At 45.2% G+C, this 21,573-nt stretch overlaps 1 protein-coding gene across 3 annotated transcripts; it reads left to right on the forward strand.

Moving 5' to 3' along the window:
• The first annotated feature begins 184 nt into the window (after positions 1-184).
• On the forward strand, positions 185-20,304 carry gramd2aa (GRAM domain containing 2Aa). Of its 3 annotated transcripts, none has more exons than XM_037448784.2 (12): positions 185-478; positions 7,240-7,344; positions 10,964-11,021; positions 12,560-12,632; positions 13,273-13,376; positions 13,834-13,932; positions 15,948-16,019; positions 16,132-16,188; positions 16,974-17,151; positions 18,650-18,743; positions 19,311-19,415; positions 19,621-20,304. In XM_037448784.2, exons 1-12 carry the CDS (start codon positions 339-341, stop codon positions 19,622-19,624), a joined length of 1,089 nt encoding a protein of 362 aa, XP_037304681.2. In that variant the 5' UTR covers positions 185-338; the 3' UTR covers positions 19,625-20,304. The 3 variants fall into 3 exon arrangements, with proteins under 3 accessions (XP_037304681.2, XP_037304705.2, XP_037304699.2); XM_037448808.2 differs by lacking the exon at positions 185-478 and adding an exon at positions 2,500-2,619; XM_037448802.2 differs by lacking the exon at positions 185-478 and adding an exon at positions 2,631-2,924.
• Positions 20,305-21,573: the final 1,269 nt, after the last annotated feature.

The following is a 21,573-nucleotide window of genomic DNA, read 5'->3' on the forward strand; positions in this document are numbered from 1 at the left end:
CCGAGGGTGGGCTCTGTGCATTAGCATAATGCAGCATTGCTGACTGGGGAGCGATTACGCTGGGGATGATTTTGTTGAGTGTAAATGTGAAATCTGATTATCCTCGATGCTCTCAGCTCGGCAGAGGGAGGAGGAGGAGGAGGGCCAGGGAGAGGGAGAGAGCGAGAGAGCGAGAGAGGGAGGGGTTAAGATAGGAAAGTGCTGAGCCAATGGCTTTCTGCACAGAGCAGCTGGCTGGCATCAGGACAGGACAGGCCCGCTTCGGAGGATGGATACCGTGAGGACGGCTCTTCTCTGCTCGCCGTAGGACACGGAGGGGCAACGTCCAGGAGGTGTTCATGGGATGCACTATCTACGCAGCCAGCCCTAAGGCCCTGCCTGCCGACGAGGCCCCAGGCCAGGACAGATACTACCAGCTCCCCGACTACCGCCCCCCTCATGGTAACTGCAGTCAGAGGATAGCAGCCGGCAGAGCCAGGTCAGTCAGCGACACACAGGAAGCGCACACACACCAATGTTTGGCACGCTTTGGCCCGGAGTGATTCTGACGAGGGGAATCCAGGAAGAAGCCCGTTTATTCAAGTCAGTGGTTCTGGTTCCATCTCGACCAATCACAGAGGAGATGTGGAGAGGGATGCTCAAACAGGGTAGCTGGATGGAACAGTAACTCGACCATCGAGGGAGACCTATTTGGGGATTTTGTTGTTTTGCATTCAGGGTGTACCTTTAGAAAAACAACTAATAGTTCAAATTAAAATGCATGTGATTTAAAATGTGTGGAATTAAGATAGACATCAAACAAGGAGATATTTATCTCCAAAGTCAGCCGATTAGCTGTAATGTTATTGTTATCTCTAAATAGGCAGTTTATTATACTTGCTGTTTGGACACAGCGTGTTCACTCATTATTGGAACTGTGCTCAATAACCAAAAAGCGGTGTGAGCTTTTTGGATGCCATCAGGCATGGAGAAAATAATAAAAAGAGGCTGATGCTATTCACAGATTTCCGTTACCAACATAATCCTTCGTTCTGTTTTGTGGGCCTTTTCTTAGCATCATTAGCAGAATGATGTCCTCATTCCTATATTCAGTAATCACGTGTTTATACAGACTCCACTCATTAATAATGCATTGACTAACAAATAAACAAACTAACAAAAAAACAAAGAATCAGGGTCAGCTTTAATGGCCAGTTTTGTTTACACATGCAAGTCATTTGAGAAATCCCAAAAAACAATGAAATCAAAGATGAGCACGGTGATTATCAACAGTCCAGTATTATGTAGCGATTTTAAAAGTATTAATACATATATTTAATAGTGCAAAATGCAAATAGAATGATTATTGTAACATGTTGCTTAGGTACAACAGGTGAACTAGAAGAAAGCTTAAGATTTATATTTCAATGAAATTTACATGTTTAAGTTCTTCAACATTTAAATTCAGAGCGTATCTGGTGGCAGCGTGGCTAACAGCGCTCATTTAGAAATCCTATTGACTGGAAACAAAGATTTGTGAGAGTTTAGAATCTGGACTACATCTGAAAATGTATACCAACGTGCTTTTTTTAATGCCTTGAGTGCTTAGTTCCATTTTAAATGTGTTTAATGGATAAATAGGGAGATTTTTTTTTCTTATTGGGATGTTGCCACAGGCACCCACTCTACCGTGTACTCTATACATATTGCAAAATTGTTGTTGGTGGGCCATAGACTCAGTCAGCATTGTGGTCCCTACTTCAGTGATGTATGTCTAAAATAGAACTTAAAATCTTTAAAATGGCCACATTAAACTATAAAATTCCGTCGATGCGGCCGGTTGCAGTTTGCTCTGCACGTTTAAAAGCAGGCAACTGTAAACAGACCTATTGTCTCTGTGGATCAATACAGTATTAATGATCTGATATATCTTCTTTGTCATGACTAGATCTGAAAGTGGCTTATTTATGGAGGCTTGAATGTTTGTAGCTGTTCGGTGAGTAACTACTCAGCAGTGTACAAAGTTATGGAAGTATTTAATTAGCCCCACTGTTACATATTAATACATCAATAGTTATGATCCAATGATCTGATTCAAACTATTCAGAGTTGGGCTACTCTGTATAATGAGTACCCTTTTGATACTTTAAGTATATTTTGATGTTAATATCCAAAGGAGGTACATTTAGTTGCACCTTTTGAGAAGTTTACTTTGACTTTCTCCATAACACTTTTTTTCAATTAGAAGAACTATATGCTATGCTTAGATATTATTCAGCACTGCACTAAGAGTAGTATATTAAGTATGTAAAAAAACACTAATGCCCTTACCTCTATTCATTAGTGAATACAAAATGCACTGATACTATATAAAATAAATACAATTATTATCTGAACGTTTTCTTGTAGTAGGACTATTTTTATATAGTGATGTTTTTTTTTTTTTTTTTTAAACTTTTACTACGCTTAATAAAAGATCCGACTCCATCTCCACCACTGTTATTACATTCGTTAAAAAAAAACAAGCCGTGACGTTTCAAAAAGATCAAACCGCAGCAGCGCGCGGCAGGAGACCGAGGGGAGAAAATAGCCCCGGTTCAATCCCGCGGGAGCGCGTGCACAGCCCGCAGCGGGCCGTAGGTAAGCTCAGCCCTCCGAACGCAGGGACACACTTCTGAGGAGGTCACGGCTTCGTCAGCGCCTCCCTCCCTCGCCCTCTCGCCTTCAGCACCACCCTCCCTCTGCTCCTCCACCTTCTCACGGGGAGCTCGTCCCCTAAAACCGGAGTGTCATTTGTCGGCGGGTTTTTTTTTTTTTGTTGGTTTTTTTTTTGCGTCCGTATAAAAGGACATGAAATGATTTTACTGGGAAATGGACGAGTTTCGCGGGGATACGAGGCGACGACGTGGCGGAAACGCGAGTAGAGGTGACTTGTGAAGCTACAGGTAGGAGCCGTTAGGTGCACCGGATGCTAGGGGGCGGAAGCGGGCGGGCTACTGGTAGATATTTCAGAATAAAAGCACTCGCGAAGAACAGACCATGACGTCGTGATCAATACGTAGTGATTTGTTGATTTAAACGTTAGTCCGCAGTCAATTGAATAGTCCCCGAACAGAAGTTACATTTCTACCGTATTTGATTATTATATGAATATATATAGTGCAACTAATACACAATGCATTGCCGCTTACTACAGTGTATTTCATTAAAAAAAATCTTTTCATCGCTTTTATTTTGAAGAATTGTGTATTTTCCGCATTTTAACCTTCTCCTAACAAGCTTGACAATCGCTTTGGCTTTAGTTGATAATAGACTATTTATTAAATGAGCAAGCAGTGTAGATACATATCCATCTAAGTAATACAATGTGTCTATAGTCATATTTTAAGTGCTTCATGTTATAAGAAAGTTGTCCCTTAGGACTGTAGCTTCAATAGTCTGAAATGTTATTTAAACCAAAAGTGTTATGGTTATGTTATTATATTCAAATATCTAGATTACTTTGTGTTTGGTTTCTCTCAAACATTTTTTATTTTTGCGAAACTATTCCTCCATGAAATCTCTTTTGAATTTCACCCTAAAGTAATTATTTTGCGCCATATAGCCTTCAGTAAAAAATAATCTTTGTACCCTCTTAAAATCACACTTCTGTCTTCAAAGGCTGTTTAGAGGTGCTTACACAATGGGGGGGTTATTACAGGAGTCCAAAGGCTGTGCCTCTGTGGCTGCTTCATAGACTGTGAAATACCAGAAGAACAAATGAACGTAATGTGCAACGATAAGACAAATTGCACTATGGGGGGGGGGGGGCAGAGAATAATAATAATAATGATGATGAGGATTGAAGCAGCAAAGCTCTGGAAAAAAGGAGAGGTCTGTTTTTTCCCTTTTGGTATTTATTTTTAATTAGCACCCTCTCGTTTTTGTGAGTCCCACACATGAGATGAACCTCCCACGTGGGTGGCTGCTAAGAATGCAAAAAACTTCAATTTTCTCTGTCAATTAGGCAAACCCCTCCTTTCAGACACTTAAACCTCAGTGTCAACACACCCACAATAAACAGAGCACACCACATTGCTCACAGAGGGAAGGGAAGGCTCGGCCATGAATGGGTGTTTATAAGAGAGTCTAGATAGATTTAGCCATCCAAATCTCAACTGTCCCAAAGGGAGGGAGGGGGGGGGGGGCGTGATGTCGAACACTGTTGATTACTGTGGTTTAACTTTAGCTTTTGTACTTTGCAAATGTTCTGAAAGTCGTTTGCGGACGACAGCTTTGGTGTTTGGGGCAACGGGGAAATGAGCGACCGGCGGCAGGGAGAGTGCACAGATTCCTAAGCAACAATGCCAGGGGCTAGGAACCTTAACAAGATTACACTTTATTGGATTGGAGGTTATCTTGTGACAGAACAAAATGTTTGTCTCCTGAGAAAGAAAAAAAAAAAAAAGGACACAGACGAGAGGTGGATTCCTTTCAGTTTACAGTCGTGTCGGAAAACCAAAACAGGCTTTGAAAGGCCGCAAAGGCAGTTAACTTGTAGTTTAACACCTCCCTCTCTGCTCTTCAGGTGAGGTCATTGCTCGCTCGCTTGTTTTGGTGCGGTGACACGGTGTGTTTCACGGCACCATAGTAGTCCACAGGGCATTAGGACTGTTTTAGATGATCATGCTTAACTCACATTCTTGTTCCTCATGATACACAGAGGCTCTGGGTTTTCCACCTCACTGCACTTCTCCTGCTACAACACGCCATACCGGAGCTTTTTGAGCTCCAGTCGGCGAGGTGTTTAAGGAAATTGTCCTTTAATGGGTAACTCCCCCGGGGCCCTCAAAAGCCCCGTTTTTTTTTTTTTTTAGATGGCAATTTGCTTTTGGTTGTTTGATTATTGTATCTGTATCTAAATATATTCAACGAGTGGGGCCTCTAATGTTGAACATTTTGATTCCAAATCTAGTTGGAAGACCTTCATTTTTTAATTATTAATTATTAATTCCCGAGGAGACCAGCAGCTCTGAGTAAAGCCGTGGGGACCCTGCTGCACAGATGCTTAAAATGATTGACACTCAACGTAATCCAAGGTTTGCGGCGTCCGACGTGACGAGGCGGTCGGATCTGACCTCTGAACTCAGGGGACGGTCTCATGTGTGTGACTTTAACAGGGAAGCAAGGACAGTTGTTTGAGTCAATGATTCTGTAAGAAACAGACTCGACCTGCAAATTGTTTGTTGATTATTACCTCTAAAAAAAACTCATCAGGGTGCTTCTGGATGTGTTTATTTTGCAGCTACAAGCATAATTCACTAATTTACTGTAGAAACTTTCTTGCCAGGGAAATAGCGCGTGTTGGTGGGGCTATTTATAGTTATTGTATTCTTTTGAACCATTTCATTTATTCTACTCCACTTCCCTGAAACCTGCACAGACTGAAACATTTCAATGGCTAAAAAAAAAAGACCCCTTTCCTCTCACAGAGAATGTTTATCCCGACGCTGCTTGAGTAAACAACAGTGCGACTCCGGCCGCTGTGTGTTTCATAAGGTTTTTAGACTGTAAGCAAACAATTTTGTGATTGAGGTCACAACAGGGCCTTCCAAAGTCTGTTTCCTGTGCCGCCAGACGCAGTGGGCACAGTGTGGCGTCCAAACAATCCCCCGGCCTTCAGGTAGAGGCTCATAAAGACGTCCAGCTGTTTCGCTGCTCGGTCACTCGTACAAATGAGCCGTACGCTGTACGCTATTTTGTCCTGAATTTAAGATCCTCGCAGTGCTTTACGAATATTTTATTTCCAGTTTGTATGTGTTTGAATGTAAATACATATATGTGTGTTTTTAAAACACGCCATGGTAGTGTGGTCTTTCAAAGAGTTGTTAAAGGTGGTCCAGGCAGAAATATGTGAAATTGTCTGATTTAAACTCACAGCTATAATTTCATTACATTTAGGAAATGACTAATTCCAAGAAGAACATTTGGTGCTAGGGATGTTTTAATCTGCACCCAGTGACCTTACATTATTATTTTGTTAGAATATGTAAGAATGCATCTCCATGATTTTGTGGGATTTGGTCTCTTAAATATTCTCCTTGCCCTCAGCTACTGATCCCTGGGAATTTGATTAAAATACTGGATGCTGAGTGCAGCTACAGGCGGCCCCCTTTCAACACTGTTGTGAAGTGAAAACCACACAACAGGGCTCTGTTTGGCCCTCTGGCTCACATCGGGGATCAGATACCTCTACCTCTAAATCCCTTAACCTCCCCCTGTGATCACGGATGACCAGTCAGGTGTAAAAACCCGCGAGGAGCCCTTGTTGTTTGAAGGGGTCAGCTGCCGACTTGAAGCCGGCGGGCCAAATAAAGATAATACGTTGGAAACTGCATGCTGGAGCGTCTTGCCATCAACACCTGTAATTATACCAGGGCAGGTGGTAACGACTCCCCCCCCCCCCCCCCCCCCCACTCTCCCAGAGGGCGATATGGCTCGGTGCAGGTGGCTGTTGATGTGCAGAGGAGGTAACAAAGAGTGGTTAAAGGTGGCAAGTATTTTATGACAATACTGCAACGCATTGAGAGGATATGACCTGCTTTTATCTTCCCCTGATGGGTGTGTGTGCAGCTTGGGGAATATTTAGGTCATTTGGCTAAATTAGGATTTTATGGAGAAACAAAGAAACATATCCATGTATTTGCATTCAGGGTGAAAATAAAAAGCCAAATAGGATTACTGCTGATATTGATATATTTATAATAGCAAACATTCGTTGAACAAAACAAGACAGTTAACATTGGCTAAAATTAACGGATGTATAGTTTATATTTTTAGGGTGAAAGAACCAAAAAAACAATGGAAATAGTGAAATACAAGTAATAGATGACTATAGTTAGCTAACTGCAATGAAATACTAAAGATAAAGGCATAAAACTATTGCTGAATCGCCACCAGATATCTTTATCATATTATAATATAATTTCTTTGGTTTTCCGATACTGTAATGGTTCATTCAGAGACATCTGGCGCTGAACAGTTTCTGAGTGTAAAATATAAAAATGTTTTGAGTCATTTCGCAGCAGCACGTCGGGTCAGCCATCTGCACAACCTCCGAGGTGCTCGAGAGGAGACGCTGACCCCGTTCACAGAATATATCAAGTGCTCCAATGTGCTGAGTCAGGGTCTAACGAGTGTGCAGTACGCGGCGTTCTGGCTGGAGAGGCGGGGGGGGGGTGGCCCGGCTGCTAACGGAGCGCCGTGTGTTTGTGTGTGCAGGGCCAGGAGCATGACCGAGCAGCAGGAGCAGAGCGAAGAAACGGGCCTGCTCGCAACACAGGACCTGGACCACTGCAAGGAGGACGAGGCGCACGGCCACTTCAGGCAGGCTCACACACACACACACACACAGAGGGTGCTCTGCAAGACTTGCTGTCTACCCCCCCCCCACCCCCCATGCCTCTCCCACCCCCGCCGACACACGCCATCTGTATCCTGGTCATGGGTTACAGCCACAGGAGATTTATTTTCACAGCCCTTCTTTTCTGTGTTCATTTCAGTCGTATTTGATGTCAAACAATGGTAAAAACATGCACACACAAAGAGGCAGGAAATAAACTATCCATATGCACACAGTGTGCGTGTGTGTGTGTGTGTGTGTGTGTGTGTGCGTGCAGACCAAAGGAGTGTGTTGCATAAGAAGGATTGGAGGCAGGAGCGCTGTAATCCCGGGGAATCTGTTCTGGGATGAGATTTAGGTGCTGAAGGATCTTAGTGGGTTCGGGGAATGGGAGGGACTTAACACACCTGTCAGTCTGGAGCTTGCGTTACTCAATAATCAACGGGTGTTTGTTTAGTACACTACGGGCATTTGTTCGTTCTATTAATTATCCAGTATGATGCTTGCAGGATAATTATCAGAAAATAGCATATCTAAGCATTTTACGGTGATTTATTGCTCAAAAGATGGCTTTTTCTTTTTCAGCAACTGCAATAACGTAAGTGTGGTTTTTACTGTTTTAATCAAAACTTTAAAACATCCATCGATTTCCTCATAACGGAAAGTAAGAAGATACTCTTCACTTTCACATCTCTATGAAAGGTTTCTTTATTGTTTCAAATGAGAATCTCTGGTACTTTGATTCTAATCTCTGGGGACCTTTTTGAAAGCTCCTCCACTTCCCTCATCATGCCAATCTTTTCCCACAGCGAGACTCACTTCTCCCGGTTGCCAAAGTTGTCTCTTCAAGCTGAATTATTGACTGGGAGTCCACTGCTGCACCGGCCACCGATGGGAGGTGTTCCCTTTCTAATTTAGGATTCAATTTAGGATTCTTTGAGCTCGTAATTAGTTTCACCACTCGGCCTCCCTGCCAAGGGCACTGAGATACACGGCTAAGGCGCACACACACATGCATACACACACCTACACACACACACACACACACAAGCTTTAGCTCATTGTGCTAAAAGCTGCTACACAGGTTTAGCTTCCTTTTCCAAGCTCCAGTTTTAGTAATGGACTACACGTGCACAAAGGGATTCACTGTCCTCACAGTCTTCGTGCAGGTGGAAAATGATGTTGCTGCCGTGTGGAAACATTACAAGTTCTTACTTCAGCTGGAAAACTTGATTTTTTTTTTTTTCCCCCCTCCTGGGAATTCATTTCAAACCTCTCTGAATAACACTCCAAATGACCCTTGAGAGACATTCTGGTGAAGCTTTTATTGTTAACTGTCCATAATTTTCGCACACGTCATCCCAGCAGAACATTGTTCGTACCCTTTGTATAAAAATAATAAAGCTTTACCGCGGCGCGCACACACACACACACACACACACGCACGCCATGTTTACCGCTCGGGCTACATATCACCCGAGAGGGGAAGCGCCTGCAGCGTTTTTTCCTTCTGACTCTCGCCCGGCATCTATGACGTACCAGCAGTATTGATTAAGACCTGGATCTTGCGTAAGAGCCAGAGACAGATGGAGAGCGAGGACTGGAGCGCCGCTTAGTCCCCACAGAGCTGCCTGTGTTTTTAATAATCACTCTGTTCTCTCCACCTGGGTGTGCGCGGCCACTGTGGAGCCTATTTATAGGCAGCGCCCTGCAGGCACCGAGAGTCGCACACACGCGCGCACTGTTGTGCAGAACGTGGTCACGAAATAATGGGATGCTGTTTCTACGAAGGGGGGGGGGGGGGGGATTTGCTTTAGGAAAACAGTTCGTTTTCATAATCAAATGTTGGGCAGAAGGTAGCTTTGGTCTTCTTTTAAGCTTTTAGTTTGATTATGGATCACTGACTAGGTGCTTTTTCTAAACTCTTTGAGATTGCTTAGGAAGTCAGACTTTTAATTGTATACTTTTCAAGTATTTCAGACACTTGAATCGTATTTCCCCCGTGCACAGGATGTGTACGATAACCTCAAACTTCAAGTGGATGGACAAAATCTACTCAATACAAATCTTCACCTACAGCAGGAAGGAGTCTAGTTTGCCGCGTTGCAGGTCTTTACTTTACGGATTCAGTTAATAATTAAGGGATGTAAAGTGACTTAATGCATCGGATTAAGTGTCTGTAAAGCGTCCAGCTGGAGAGCAGCGCTGGTGCTGTCACAACTGTACTGCTCTGCTGTAAACAACAGCCTCATCCTGCTCTCACACACACACACACACACAGCAGCGAGCTTAGCATCTGTCAGCCCACTCAGCCCTTTGACACGTTAACCCTGCTTGGGTCTTTTTCCAGCCCGAGTGGCGGATCATTTCATTCACTTTGATTCCATGGCTTTATTGACATGAAAGTGAATATAAAGGACAATATTTCCTGAGAATCCCGCTGCCTCACTGCCTCCTTGGATGAAGGCGAAGATGATAGTGGAGTCACAATATGATGAGACATGCAAAGGTGGATCTGTTCCAGTGAGAAGGCTGTGCTGAATCGCTGAAACAGCATGGAGCAACAGACTTATGAAAATAAATAAGAATAACAAAATAATTGTTGGTGTTAGGTAGTTAATGGGATAATAACGGGTTACTAGTCCTGCACTTGTTTTTAATAGATACATCCTAAACTATAAATGCAACACCACGCTGGATGATTATAACCGTCAGATGAATGTAGTGGAGTAAGAAGTCGAAAGGCTTTGAGTGAGAGGAGGCAAATCGACGCCTTTCTCTGCTGCGCCCGTCTGAAAATGGCTTCTGCAGAGTGAGGTAATCCATCACAGTAAACCAGAAGTTTCGGCTCTATCAGCAACCCGCGGAGCAGGAGCCTCTTCACATCAGCGTTACCGCCTGTCAATCAGGAAGAAAGGGAACTCTCCAACAGAAAATAACCGCTCAAAAACATCTGGCCTTTCACAATTTATTGCTGCCTAAACACGTCTTCTTTTCTTTAAGGCATCCAGCGGAACCATTTCAGTGACCTTTTCCTTGGAGGGCCGGTTATACCACATTTTATCTGCTGGGTGGTTCTGTCTGCATTAGTATTAGATATGAGTATCATGCTCTGACATCTGCTGCAGCGTTCTGACCGCCCCTCCTGAGGCCAGCTTCATGCTCTCTCTCTGTGTGTGTGTCTGTGTATGTGTGTGTGTGTGTGTGTGTGTTCATGCACTCTGTCTATAAAAAGAACAACATGGATAATCTCCTGGCATGGTCACTATTTGTGTTTAAACAACTCAATATTTATCTTTGATTGTGATGTTTTGTGACAGCCTCCGTCTCCCTGCAGTTATGCACTCACTGATGATTAACTCGTCACGTGGAAGCTTTGACCCAGCTGGGATTTTCACGCAATGCACACACACACACACACAAAATACACAAGCACACAAGCTAACAACCAGTTGGCACGCTGTCTTCAGCCATCAATCTGCCTTGAAATGTGCAAGACATATATTTATTCACCCCATTGAGAAAGGGGTTTGCATATAGAACAGTTATTATTTATGAGATGTAAACACTTTAATTCTAAGTGTATTTTTGCTTGTGTTGCAGGTTCCAGTTGATTGAAGACCTGTCCTATGAAGATGTGAAGAAATGTTACCGGGGCTCGGTGAGTCTGGTCTGTCTCTTGATGCTGATCCTTAGTGCGTCCGACCCGTTGAACTCATTTCCACCCAAATGTTTATCCTGAAATGGAAGCGGCGCTTCGTTTTGTGATTCCTCGCCTCGAAGGCATTTCTCTCACTTTTATACTGCAGCCTTGGAATATATTTGACAGATCATGTCATGAAAATTGGAAGCTTTAAAAAAAAAAAGCCTACAACTAACTTATGACACAACCTACTTGTGGTCTGATGCATATTTATTAATTCCTCATATATGATCACTTTCTAAAACGTGAAAAATAATATGCTGCAAAATTGTGAGAAATGGCCACATTTTTGACCCCAGTAGCTGCTTTACTATTCTCCTCTACTATCATAAAATAATGCAGCACTGAACATCTGAAACTGAACAAAAAGCAAATGATCACATCTTCGTCTTTATATAATCCTAAATTATTATCACATAGACGGACAAACTGAGTGACCTAAAGAACGCCATCTTAACCCAGTGGGAAAGACACAACCACCTCACAGACCAATCCTCTAGTTCTGAACGCAGTTAGCATATTAGTAGGAGTCTACATTAACCGCGGGGCTTTCCCCGAATGGTGATCATTTACCGTGAGCGCCATACATTCCCCGAGGACGCGATCCGCTCCACTGTGAGGTATTAATAGCCGGACAAAAACCGGGAGCAGCAGACGACTGAAAGACGAACCGGTACGAGCGGGCGGAACAATAGACGGGCCGCTGGGGGGGGGGGGGGGGGGGCAAATAGGGGCCAGATCCCCGGAGCTCGCAGGGGAGGACAGCGGGGAATGAATGAGACCTGTTGTGTGTTCACATGGGAGGGAAAATGTCTTGATTTTCCACGGTGGACTTTCACGTGTCACCGGAAGGCAGCGACAGGAGGGAGAGAGCATACCTGCTTTATCCACTTCCCTCGGCTCAGAGGGCACACAGTGTGTGTGTGTGTGTGTGTGTGCAGCAGGAGAGGGAGGGCGTCGGCTTGGTGCTCAGAAAGTGTGAAGTCACTGGAGGCGCCTCGGAGAGACAGAGAAAGGGAGCCTTTCAGTTTCGGAGAAAAGAGCTGCGCGTCGTTGCTGCCGTGACTCTCTCGTAGTGTTACGCGTGTGTGTGTGTGTAGCTGTACACATTTGTGTGTGTTTTTGTGTAGGTGCACGTAGGTTAGAGGTAGACACCCCTCCATTCACTGAAGGGGGTGGGGGGTGGTGGTGGGGGGGGGGGTCCACAGCACTGACCGGCGACAGGGCCCCAGTGTGTGTCTTGCAGCGGCTTGCTCCAGGCCCTGGATGTGCGCGAGTGTGTGTGTGTGTACGGCGCCAACGTGCTGAGCCTGGTGCAGAGCTCGCGTCCTCTGAGGGAGCGAGTGGGGTCGGCGGCGAGCGGAGCCAAAGTGGGCGGCGGTGGCGGCGGCGTTGTCGGTGGAGGAGGTGGTGGTGGTGGAGTGGCCGGCGTGGCTCTGCAGGCGGGCCGGTCCGCCAAGGAGCTGCTCATGACTCTGCCCTGTCCCTCTGCACAGACCGTCAGCAAGTACAACTCGCAGTACCACAAACTGTTCCAGTGCGTGCCCAAGGAGGAGATCCTCATGAAAGGTAACGCCCTCCTCTGTGCTCCAAGGGGGGGTCTGTTCCGTACCAGAAAACATCTGTTATTGATCTACTTCCTGCTCGTTGGTCTTTTGTACTTCTCTACTCAGCTCTTCCAGGCTACTAACTAATTCGGCTTTCAATGATTAGTTCATTATCTTATTTATCGAGCGATAACGATAAATAATGCTGCACTTTGTATGTCGCAGCTTTTCATATTCATATATTTCATAATGTAAAGGCTGAATAAACAGGCTTATTACAAATGACAAAAGTCTGTAGTTGCTGCACAAAGGTCGAAGGAGCAAATGTTTGTATGATGGACGGAAAATAAAAGGCAGGCTTTGCAGTGGCATGAAGGTAAACGAAGCTCTGTGGTGGTCTGAATTCTATTGGAATTTACACTTCATTGTGATGAAGACACACAAGTTTGGGCATGAAATTATTTTCAGTATCTTCAACAGCAAATTTAATTGCATATCGAAAGCCTGTGAGAGCCAACTCTGGTAACAATTGCGTTTTAAATCACTGTTTATTGGTATTTTCTGTCTTTTTTTTTTTTGGCTCTGTGTCTCCATGTCTTTGATATGCCGACGTCTTTGAACCGATGGTACAATCACAACCAGTCCTTGTCCTCTCTCCCCAGTGTACTCCTGTGCTCTTCTCAGAGATATCCTCCTACAAGGCCGGCTCTACATCTCCAGAAACTGGCTCTGTTTCTATGCCAACCTTTTCGGCAAGGACATCAAGGTACGAGAGACTGACGTGACGGACAACTGGATAAACTTTGAGTGTCTCTCTCTCGCTCTCTCTCTCTCTCTCGGTGTCTCTCTCTCTCTCTCTCGGTGTCTCTCTCTCTCTCTCTCTCTGTCTCTCTCTGCACTGTGGAATTATGTCTAAGAACAGGTAGACATACTGACCCCTTGACCTGCTCCAGCTATGCGATTTTTTTTTTTTCTTCCCTCTGATGTTGTGCACTGTCCCCCTTCCTTCATTTCCCCCCGAAACCCAACCTCTCCTCACATCCGAGTGACAATAAGCTACTTATTCCGACCACATTCCTCACATTCTGACTGAAAGAAGACGCCTTTGACACGTCCACCGCTCGTTCGGGCGTCCACTTCCCCCCCCCCCCCCCCCCCCCTCCATCGGTTTGCTTTCGGCCGTGTCTCCTGGAGCTCGTTGTCATCCGTCCTCTCCCCTTCAGGTGCCCATCCCCGTGGTTACCGTGAGGCTGGTGAAGAAGCACAAAACAGCCGGCCTGGTGCCCAACGGCTTGGCCATCACCACGGACACCGGACAGAAGGTGACGCGTTTCCGTCCCTCCCGGGTCGCTGCGAAAACCTAAAAATACTCGCGTGTGTGGCGATTAGCGCAGCGTGGGGGCCCGCGGAGAAGGTGTGATTTGGGAGAAGCGGCGCCGCGCTATAGGTAGACGGACGTGAGTGGAGTGTCGTCATGCCCCCATAAAGGCTTCTCAGGTTTCCCACGACTCGACCTGTCATCGAGCGCTGCTTTCAAAGACACAGTGTACTTTTCACCTTCTCTTCAAGCCCGACACTCCACGATAGCGGGAAGCTAATTTTAGCAGCGGCGACCCAGGTTTTGTGTCTTCAACCACTTGTCAGTCTTCTGAAAAGAGGAACCAGCAAATACAAATGACTGAAATGCAATGTAAGAAGGGCAATTCAAGGGCATACATTACAAAACTGAAGAAATAAAGTAAGTTTATTGTGTGATACGGGTTGATCGCTCCTATCTGACTCCAAATGTAGATCTGTAGTTTTCACTTGTCAAATCCATAACGTCCTGTCAGCTGCATCTGCATGAAAGAGCGTGGTCGGCGCTGACGTGTTTTAACGTTGCGCATATTAAAGGGTGAGAAGGAGCAGAATAAGTGGAGTCAGCGATTCTGGAGAAATACTGTTGTGGAGTTCAGCACTTTGTTTATGACAGATTTACCGCGCTGTCTTTATATATTTATGCCGTTGTTTCCTATTTGAAGAATGCGGGCAGTGTTTGAAAACCAGGTTACAGCAAATATTCTCTCAATTTGACCAAGAAAATGTAGTTGATTAAAACACTTTTTAAACAAATTAGCTACTGAGCTAAATTTAAGGACAAATATTTCATTGGTATGTTTTTTTTTTTTGTCAATCAGCTTGGCAAGTTGGTTCCTTTTTGTTCTTTTCTGTCCCCATTGATCTTTTCGCTCAATGCAATGAACCAGACCACAGAATGATGTGCATGTTTCTAGTGGGAGCAGACACACACACACACACACACACACACACAGAAGGCCGGTACTCAAGGATATGGCAGTCGTCACAAAGTTCAGAAATAGCTCATGTTGTGAAGTGCTCCTCAGACATTCACATCCTCCACTCTGTGCCCTCACATATACACACGCGACAGTACGCGTGTAATGTAACGGGTCCATCCTTTATTCATAACTCTCAGCATTAATGATTAATAAAGTTCATGACTGGGCAGATTTTCTTTTTTGCACATGAGCTCCGATTAAAGAGGGACACGAGGCCGAGTGTACCTCCTGTGTGCGAGGGTTGTGTAATACGCATTACGTGACCATAGCAGGCTCTGCACACTGCGGGTTAGGACCTTCTCGCTTGTGTTTATGAGGTAAAAAGTTCACGCCTCGTGTCTGTAACAACAAAGTCCAGGCGCGTTTGTCATTTCTCGTTCCTGCGTCGGGGGAGAAGACGCAGCAGGACGCGCGGTGACATTCGTGGATTCACTCAGAAAGTGCGGCGATGTTTATCCAGGTCAGAGTCGATGTTTGTGTCGTTCTTAGTCTTTTCGTGAAAGAATAGGCCGGAGCAGAAATGCGACGCGAGCGATATCCTCTCTGTGACCCAGATTAGGAATCCCTCAAGGGTTTTGCTCCAAAGTAGTTCCAGAAAATGTGGACTCTTTCCCAGAAATGCCACCGTGTTAATAAACGCACCTGTGTGCCTGCCTCAATGCAACGGTCGCATGTTTCATTTTGTGCATGAAATGTGATAAAGTGATAAAGACACGGCGACCGTAACATCTTCAAAGGCAGGAAGTAGAGAATCTTCTGTTTCTTTATTCGGTTTCCCCCTCAGAGCTCGTTAAGGTTTTAATATCATGTCTCATCCGCGTCTTTCCAACAGCATCAATACACATTTGAGAGAATCACTCTGTTTAAATGAGCTGCTGTGATCCTTTTTATGTGTGTGTGATACATTTACAAATATCTTCAAGGGTCTATTTCAATCAGTAAGCAGCTTTATAAACAGAGTGTTAACTGGAATTTTTGCTTTTTTTCTGTGTCCCCAGTATGTCTTTGTATCTCTGCTATCAAGAGACAGCGTATACGACGTCCTGCGCAGGATCTGCACACACCTTCAGGTCAGAGGACGTGGATGTTATTGATACTATTGCATGCTATACTATCGATTTACTCCACGTATTGTGTGGTGTGAATTTAACTTAATGAGTTTTTTTTTCCCTCCCTCTTCAGGTCAACGGGAAAAGTCTGAGCCTGAAGCAGTTCATGGAGGAGCCGACCTTATCGCTGGTCAGTCTTCATGCAAATTAGAGAAATGCGAGTGGGTGAAACGTCAACACCTCCTAATCCACAGGAATCTAAATATATTTAATGATTCCCGGGCGCTTTTCCTTTTGGTCTAAAGGCCTCCGACAGCTCTCCTTAATTACCCATGACCCCGAGCGCCCGACTCGCATTCCTACGCAGAACCGCGTCAATGCGCATCGTTTGGTTGCAGCTGCGTTCTTCCGCTGAATTAGGGCTTGAGTCGACAAGATTCTATCACAGTGAAGTCACCGTGTGTGTGTGTGTGTGTGGGTGGGGGGGGGGCCCTCCATTAGCTTCTGTATTGAGATGTAATCACGTTGTGTTAACGTGCTCGTCCTTGATGACACCGTAATCAAAGCCGAAGGTGTTGAAAGAAAAAAAAAAAGGCTTGTGCAAGCTTTTGTAGACCTTTGGTCCTTGTAACACAGAAAGTGTTAAGAAGTGTTAAGTATTATAAAATGCAAGTTGTAGAAATGGAGATTTGGTGACCTTGCTGAATATCTCTTTGCTTATCTAAGCTTTAAACCAACAGCTCTTCAACCTTTTAAAATGAACAGATAGCACTCAGACCACTTATTCATGGTAATAAATAACTTGCTATCGCTTGGAAGTCACTAACTAAAGCAGCATTTGGGTTGAAAGGTTGTGTAAAAGCACGTGTTGCATTGTGCCCAGTGCTAAAAGGCCTTTTCACCACTAGCATCACTGCAACAGTCAGTCCCCCCCTCCATCCTCTGCTCTCTCTCTCTCTCTCCTCTGTGCCGCAGGACGAGTTCCCGGCTCCAGACGAGTTCCCGGTGGTGGACGAGTTCCCGTCAGTGTTAAAGTGGAGGAGGAAACCCTCGGCGGTGTCCGCGTCGTCCTCCCTCCCCGACCTCCTGGGCAACTCCACCGCCAGCCTGAGCGCCGCCGACACGCTCTTCGAATCCGAGCCGCCGCTGGAAGGTGATGCCTCCGCGTTGGACCCGGCTCCGCGGTGGGGGGGTGGAGGGGGGGGGGGGCACGCCGACGCCAGCGGGGGGTGTGTGCGCCGACGCCAGCGGGGGGTGTGTGCGCGACACCCTCGCGGCGTTAATACTTTTGAGGTTTCAACTCCTCCTGCAGGGCTTGAATCAATAACTCGTTTGGAGGGAGAGTTTTAGTTCTCGTCCAACACAATGTGATTAAGTTGCTTTGCCAGCAGCAGATTGGCTATTAATCTTAAAGAGTGCGGATATGCAGTTATGTGGTTAATGTGTACGGGGGGGATGAGGAAGTCTGTCCACTCAATAATGAAGAGCTTTATGTGTCTTTCTCGGATGAAATAGTGAGTCAGAGAGGAAAGACATGTTACTTCCTCTATAAGGATAATTGAAACTCGATGCAGAATATGTCTTTCTGTGTGTGTGTGTGTGTGTGTGTGTGTGTGTGTGTGTGTGTGTGTGTGTGTGTGTGTGTGTGTGTGTGTGTGTGTGTGTGTGTGTGTGTGTGTGTGTGTGTGTGTGTGTGTGTGTGTGTGTGTGTGTGTGTGTGTGCGCGCGCGCGCGCGCGCGCGCGCGCGCGCGTGTGCCCGCCTTTAAGCTTTTTGGGTGAATTTCTTGTCTCCGTGTGTGTGTGAGAGAGCGAAAGAAGACAGTGATTGCTTCTGGATGGCAACGTCTCTCTTATGCAACGGCGCATGAAGCTCCAAATGGAGATTAAACGGTGCAGCGGTTTGTATGAAAAAGCTTCAGATTAAGGGGAGATTATCACGAACAATGTCCGCTGTGGACGTTGTCTGAGGGCAGTTGAACGTCCGTTGTGTGCGAACAGAGCGCCTCTCGGCACTGACCCACATGAATGTTCAGCTTGTGACGGTGCACGTGAGCGTAGCCTGCTGGCAAGCTGGCAAATGGTGTGATTGAAAGAAGTAGAAGCATATTTGATGAAGTGAATCACATGTAGGAGCGGAACAAAAAGAAGCAGAGATTCACACAGAATAGTTCTTCCATGCAAGATTTCTATTGAACAATATATGAATAACTGCATAGGAGTCTTTGTTCAACTCCTTTAAAATACAATATGCAAAAACTATGTTTTCAGGTTTTGTTATTACTTACTTACTTTGTATTTGTATTTCTGGCTTTAGTACAAATACAAAATGTCAATAAAAATGTATTACTTTTCTTTTTTATACACCAAAATATATAAAACATAATTGTTTGAGATGTTTCCCCCGGTGACAAACAACAAGGTTTAATAACAGCTCCCAGTGTTGATTATTTTTATTTAATTATACGCTCTCACATTTAATATATATGATTTAGAATTTAGAATGACTCAATTTTGTATTTTGTTTTCAAGCTGTAAAGTGCATATTGTTGCTCAGGTGGGACAGCGCTATTGAAAGTGAAACAGGCCAAGTACTGTGGATGTTTTAATGTTATTGTGTGTGTGTGTGTGTGTGTGCTCGTGTACGTTACAGAGCGAGCTCTGCAAACAGACCGAGGTCTTTTATCAGAGCCACTGGCAGAACTGGGCCAGATGGAGTACCAGCTGCTCAAGTTCTTCACCCTACTGTGAGTATACGGAGCGACACCCCGACAGCACCGTCACCTCCTCCAACAGCTGACTCACAGCTACACACACACACACACATCATTAACGTGGAGACATAAATGGTGGCCAATCCACTCTGTCAAACTGAACCCGGGGGATCCGACCTCCGATGAGAACGAACTTCATCATTGAGATTCAGTGGAATGCATCAAAGCGTTTGTCTGCGCCCTCGTTGCTCCACCTGCTCTGTGGCGTAGCGCCACGCGGTGACCAGAGACCCGTCCTTTGCCCAATGGGGTCGTGAGGCGCCTCCAGACAGCAAGCGGCTTTCTTTCACTGAGCGACTGGGAACCAGTGGCTGCTTGGAAAGTGTCCACATTTAACATGTTGTGTTGCTACTTTGTAAATGTTCAGCAGGAACAGAAAGCACACGACCTGCAAAACCCTGCAATGGTCCTTTAGGACTTGACGGGAAGTCAAACGTCGCCTCCCAGTGTTCATCGGTTCACATTACAGCCGTGTAGCTTTTGTACGTCCTTTCCCTGATCTGTGTGTGTGTGTGTGTGTGTGTGGTCTTCTTCCTCCAGTATCATCCTCCTCATCCTCTCATCCTGCTACCTGGCCTTTCGTGTGTGCAGTCTGGAGCAGCAGATGTCCTTCCTCAGTAACCCAAATCTGCCCCTGAGGGAAAGGTAACGCAGCAGCAGCAGCTTCTTTTTTTAACATTTTTATTTAAAGACGGAATAAACACATGAATGTATCAGGAATAGAATGAAAGATTTAGTCCTAAGTGAACAGAAGGGTTGTGTTTATCCTCGTTATTAATCAGGAACAATAGCGGTAAATACTGTTATAGATGAATAAATGTAGAAGATGTTCTGCTCTCCTCTCTTCCAGGTAACCGTCGGTCTTTGCTGCGACACTTTGGATCGGCGGCTGTTTTCTCTTCATCGCGCTTCGAGCTGATGATGCCCTCCTCCTCCTCGGGGCCCAGAGAAGATCAACCAGGACGAAAGGACCTCCTATCTAGTGATCACTTCCAGGCTATGCAAACAGACTGTCTATTTATTTCTGAATTTAAAGTAGGTTTTTCCGTAGATTCTGATTTGCCTACCATTGCCTTTTCCTCTCAGACATTTCATCGTTGTAACCAACGTCTCCGCAGCTTCAACCTCTAAACGTTAGAGTAGGGAGCAGATCGCAGGTGAAGATGCTGCTCGTGACCTTTAGGAGTGCTGGTTGGAACGAGAGGCGAGGATGGAAAAGTTAACACATGAATTACTTGAAGAGATATTTCAGGTGATCTGCGGTGTTCGTATCAAACATTTTCTTGACTAGTTGACTAAACCAAATGTTTGTTGGTCTCTCTGGTGAGCTCCTGCCATGGCACACAGTAAGACTCTTAATGCAAACTACAACAAAATGCACTTTTTAAAACACATGTCCACAATATTTCAATTGTATGGAACTGTTTTAAGAGATTAGATCTCTTTCATTCTTGATAATTGGTACTCAGTTGTCATTTTTAAAGGGGTTTTATGGAAAGCTATGAATGCAGATGAACGACAGATTAAAGTTACCTGCCATTTAAATGTAATACACTGAAGTGATAACACCGCTTGTTATCTATAATGTGAATGAGATGATCCAGTGACATGCATCGTTTCTCTTTTAGTTGTAATAATCTGCTGTCTGAAAGTAGTTACCAGGATACTTTGTTTCTGTTTTATACATTTCAATAGAAGTCACCAAAGACTCAAAAAGGAAACATTGATGTTGAAGTGATTGTATCTTTGTCTCGAGGTATAAACGGTGATTTTGCAGACGCGGGTAGAATGTAGCGCGAGACTCGTTTGTGAATTGAATTAAATTGGCAGACAAATGCAGACAAACATAAAGGGTTTAAAGGCTTTCTTTTTTTTGGGGGGGGGGGTCATTTTGTAAGATTTCACCCTGCATCCTGTCACACAAGACCACCATGAAGAGCCGTGACAGCCCAGTCAAATTTAGTACTTCTTCAAACCGCCCGGAATTATTAGGCTGGAACACAATGCTGGCTGAAGCCCTCAATGCTTAATGCACCACATCTGGATGTGTTCTCCAGTGGCCCTGCTTTTATTCCACGGTTCTGTCCAAATTCTACAACTCCACACTATTCAATTTCTGGTGGTTTAACTGTGTTCAGTAGCTTCAACAAAAAAAACAAAAAAACAATAGCCTCATTGTAAGAGATGCAATCAAACAGATAAACATGAATCTGACTGATCATCTCAAGAAGCTGAACCCACGTAGACACGGCGTGACCCCCGAACTGCTACCGAGTCTCCACGGGACAACGGGGACGTCCGGTTGGAGCTCACGCTGTGAACGTGTGACGAGCCGAGTCGATGACTTTGACCTCCGGAGGGGCCCCCCCGGGGGGGTCGTAGAAATAGAACAAAAAGTAGAATGGACAATCCCACCTTAATCGACGTGGCCCGTTGACTCTCAGCGAACCCTTAAGAAGCACAAACGGCGAGGGTGGAGCTGTGAGGAAGAAGGCTCACGGCCTCTGCTCTGTGTCACCTTTGGCGACCTCCAGTTGTCTCAGTGGTGTCGCCCCGCTGACGTCTGTGGGATCGCGTCTGGAAGGGCTTCCACGCCTGCTCGCGGGGTGGAATGCTATGGTTGAAGGAGTAAATCACGGACGGCGTGTTTACTCTGGATCAGCTCGCTGTTGGAGCTGTGTGATATTTGCACTGAGGAAATATCCAAACTGAGGACCCGTTTTCTGGCTGCGCTGCTTGTTCGTTCTCTAAATAATCTGGATTATAGTGTATTATTCTAATGTAATAGTACTCTAATAGAATA

The sequence above is a fragment of the Pungitius pungitius genome, chromosome 4 (assembly GCF_949316345.1).
Source record: "Pungitius pungitius chromosome 4, fPunPun2.1, whole genome shotgun sequence".
NCBI classification, from domain to species: domain Eukaryota; kingdom Metazoa; phylum Chordata; class Actinopteri; order Perciformes; family Gasterosteidae; genus Pungitius; species Pungitius pungitius.

Bases quoted from the DNA above. Each gene is read 5' to 3' on its own strand.
- gramd2aa (XM_037448784.2), top strand. From the start codon at position 339: ATGGGATGCACTATCTACGCAGCCAGCCCTAAGGCCCTGCCTGCCGAC. The intron at 11,022-12,559 runs GTGAGTCTGGTC...CCCTCTGCACAG, and splicing joins AGAAATGTTACCGGGGCTCG to ACCGTCAGCAAGTACAACTC. The intron at 17,152-18,649 runs GTGATGCCTCCG...TGTACGTTACAG, and splicing joins ATCCGAGCCGCCGCTGGAAG to AGCGAGCTCTGCAAACAGAC.